This window comes from Puntigrus tetrazona, chromosome 5 (genome assembly GCF_018831695.1).
Source record: "Puntigrus tetrazona isolate hp1 chromosome 5, ASM1883169v1, whole genome shotgun sequence".
Lineage (NCBI taxonomy): Eukaryota > Metazoa > Chordata > Actinopteri > Cypriniformes > Cyprinidae > Puntigrus > Puntigrus tetrazona.
The window spans coordinates 8,430,242-8,432,778 of NC_056703.1; the positions used below are offsets into that span (position 1 = coordinate 8,430,242).

Here is a 2,537-nt window from a genome sequence, read left to right on the forward strand (position 1 = left end):
TTGGATTAGAGGGAAAAAACAGATTTGGGGTTTTAGAGCAGACCAGAAACTACATTCAAAATCTAATCAAACTGATTTTAGGTTTGTAGTCAACAGTAACTCTGCGAAAGTTGTTGAACAGTAACAGTGTTGATTTTTTTTTGTACTGGCAAGCAACACTAATGAAGATATGATCTTGACTTTTTCTGATACACATCAGTATATGAAATTCATTATGACAATAGTAACAAGTTAAAACATTTGTTGAATAAAACAGCTGTTTAAAAAAGGTAAACCGGTTATCATTACTTTATCCGTTTTGTATCTGTTTCTATCACTGTTAAATGTAGAAAATATAGTATATAAGATACACATGTAATTACAAAATGTATTAGGAATACACTAGCATTGAAATTCAAGCCATTACCAATAATGGCCGAAAACCAGCCTATGGATTATTAAAGGAAAAAAAATCTCCAAAATAAATATTTAAATGGGATATATTTTTGCTAAACAGGCAAAAATAATATCATTTATAAAGTATTAGCCGATATTGGATACGGTGCCAATATGCAGTTAATCTCTACAAAACAAAGCTGTTGTTTGCAAAACAGAATATTAATCACGATTGTTTCTTTGAAATTCGATTTATTTGCAGTCAAAATTAAAGCAGACGTGGACAGCTAGTCACGGAACTGCCCGTAGCGATCACTTCCAGCAGAAAATAGTCTCTCTTCGACGGCTGTGTTAGTTTGACAGCAATGCGCTGATCATAAACATTTTGAAGCACGTGAGGAAAAAGGCTTTAAGTCGTTTTGAAGCGCATCCTCCCGGATATCCAGCGGGAACGTGAAGAGTGCGCGGTGTCCTTGAGGACGGCGTCCTTCAGTCAGTGCGCGCCCTTCTGGACCATCTGCGTAAAGCGGTTGGTGATGGTGAGCGTCGTGTCGATGAAACGCTCCACGCAGCTGACGAGACAAGTCTCCGTTCGCGAGTCCAGCTTGGAGCTCGGTTTTTCCACGCACTTATCCCAGCAAACATCCGTGAAGTTGTGAACCTGAGTATAACGTTAAACATGGTTAAAAACCACTCGCTCGCTAACGGGTTCCGAACGACGGCACGGCGGTAACGAAGAGTTACCCACCTGCGCTTGAAACTGAGCCTTTTGCTGCTCCACCGCGATCAGACGCTGGAGCTCCGCAGCCTCCGCGTTCTCGGACGAACTAGCCGACGGCATATCAAAGCTGGAACTAAAATCGGCCATGGCGAAACTTTATTAACAGGTTATACGCACAGGAACATGCGAAGGATTAAAGCGCTGCGCTCGCTGACGGACACAGGCGTGAACGCAACAACTTCCGTCTCAGAAAATATACGTCATCGTGACTCGCCGTGGAACGTCGCTCGCGTCAAAAACAGTTGGAAATATTTAAATGGATTTATAAATAAGAACATTTCGTTGCGATTAGAGTATGTTTTAATTGATTTTTACTAGTAACGTAGTATGTAAGTGGTTTATATGGATTCATAAAAACAGCTGTATTGCATAAATATAATAAAAAAAGGTCCAAATACTTGCAAAAACTTTGATGGAAGTTAGAAACGTGTGCAAAGATGTGAAAGTAATGATAGAAAAGATTCTTGATGTTAATATAGCACTGTCTGACACCATCTTTTTTTTATTTGTATCATAAGGAGATTAAATAATAATTAAAAAAACAGAGTAGCGTATACAATTATAAATATATGTATTCTTCAAGAGAAATGGCTTGTTTCTTTAAATTGAAAAAGTATATATGCACCAAATATTGGCAGTTGAATGAAAGAAATTGTAACAAACATGTTATTGGAAAGGAAAGCCTATATATTAAGAGATAAATTATTTTTTTGATGGAAGTTGGGAGCCTTTCAAATGGTTTTTAAAATGTGGTGGAAATGTGTTGATAGAAGATTAAATAAATAAGGTACAGCATTTTTATTAATGTAAAATACTAAGAAGCTTTTTCTTTACTTTTTTATTATTTTTTTCTGGTACATGGACAAATGTATTGTTAAAATGGAATAATAAAGGAATATAAATTAAACTCTATTTTTGCTAAATTTCATATTCATAAGAGTAAGTGCAGTAAAACCAACCAAGTTTTTGGTTCTTGAAAATGAATTTCAAATTTATGTTGAGACAGTTTTTTTTATTTTACGTTATAAGAATGCACATTAATTAAGACATTAAATTAATTATAACTTTAATAAAAGCATTTCACCCAAATGCTCGTTTTATCTTTATTTTGAAGAAACAATTATTCATTTATTTTGTAATTGCGTTCTTGGGTGGCTTTTCTTATTTTGTTCAAAGTAATTTATCCCCTAACTTCTGTATTTGCCAAGTTTTTAGAGAGAGAGAGAGAGAGAGAGAGAGAGAGAGAGAGAGAGAGAGAGAGAGAGAGAGAGAGAGAGAGAGAAAGACAGCGAGAATCTTTCTTCATTTGATTATATAGATATTTTATTAATATTCATCCCTAAATATGTCATTCAAGATAATATGCGTTTTATGTATTGTA

The 2,537-nt window shown here is 35.2% G+C and overlaps 1 protein-coding gene across 1 annotated transcript; it reads right to left on the bottom strand.

Annotated features, from left to right (window-relative positions):
• Positions 1-349: 349 nt before the first annotated feature.
• timm8b (translocase of inner mitochondrial membrane 8 homolog B (yeast)) lies at positions 350-1,345 on the bottom strand. Its single transcript, XM_043240774.1, has 2 exons — positions 1,124-1,345; positions 350-1,036 (listed from the first exon to the last, which is right to left on the bottom strand). Exons 1-2 carry the CDS (start codon positions 1,241-1,243, stop codon positions 869-871), a joined length of 288 nt encoding a protein of 95 aa, XP_043096709.1. The 5' UTR covers positions 1,244-1,345; the 3' UTR covers positions 350-868.
• Positions 1,346-2,537: the final 1,192 nt, after the last annotated feature.

Excerpts from the sequence above, each read along its gene's own strand:
- timm8b (XM_043240774.1), bottom strand. The coding sequence starts at position 1,243 with ATGGCCGATTTTAGTTCCAGCTTTGATATGCCGTCGGCTAGTTCGTCC. Across the intron at positions 1,037-1,123 it reads AGGCTCAGTTTCAAGCGCAG|GTTCACAACTTCACGGATGT; the intron begins GTGGGTAACTCT and ends CGTTATACTCAG.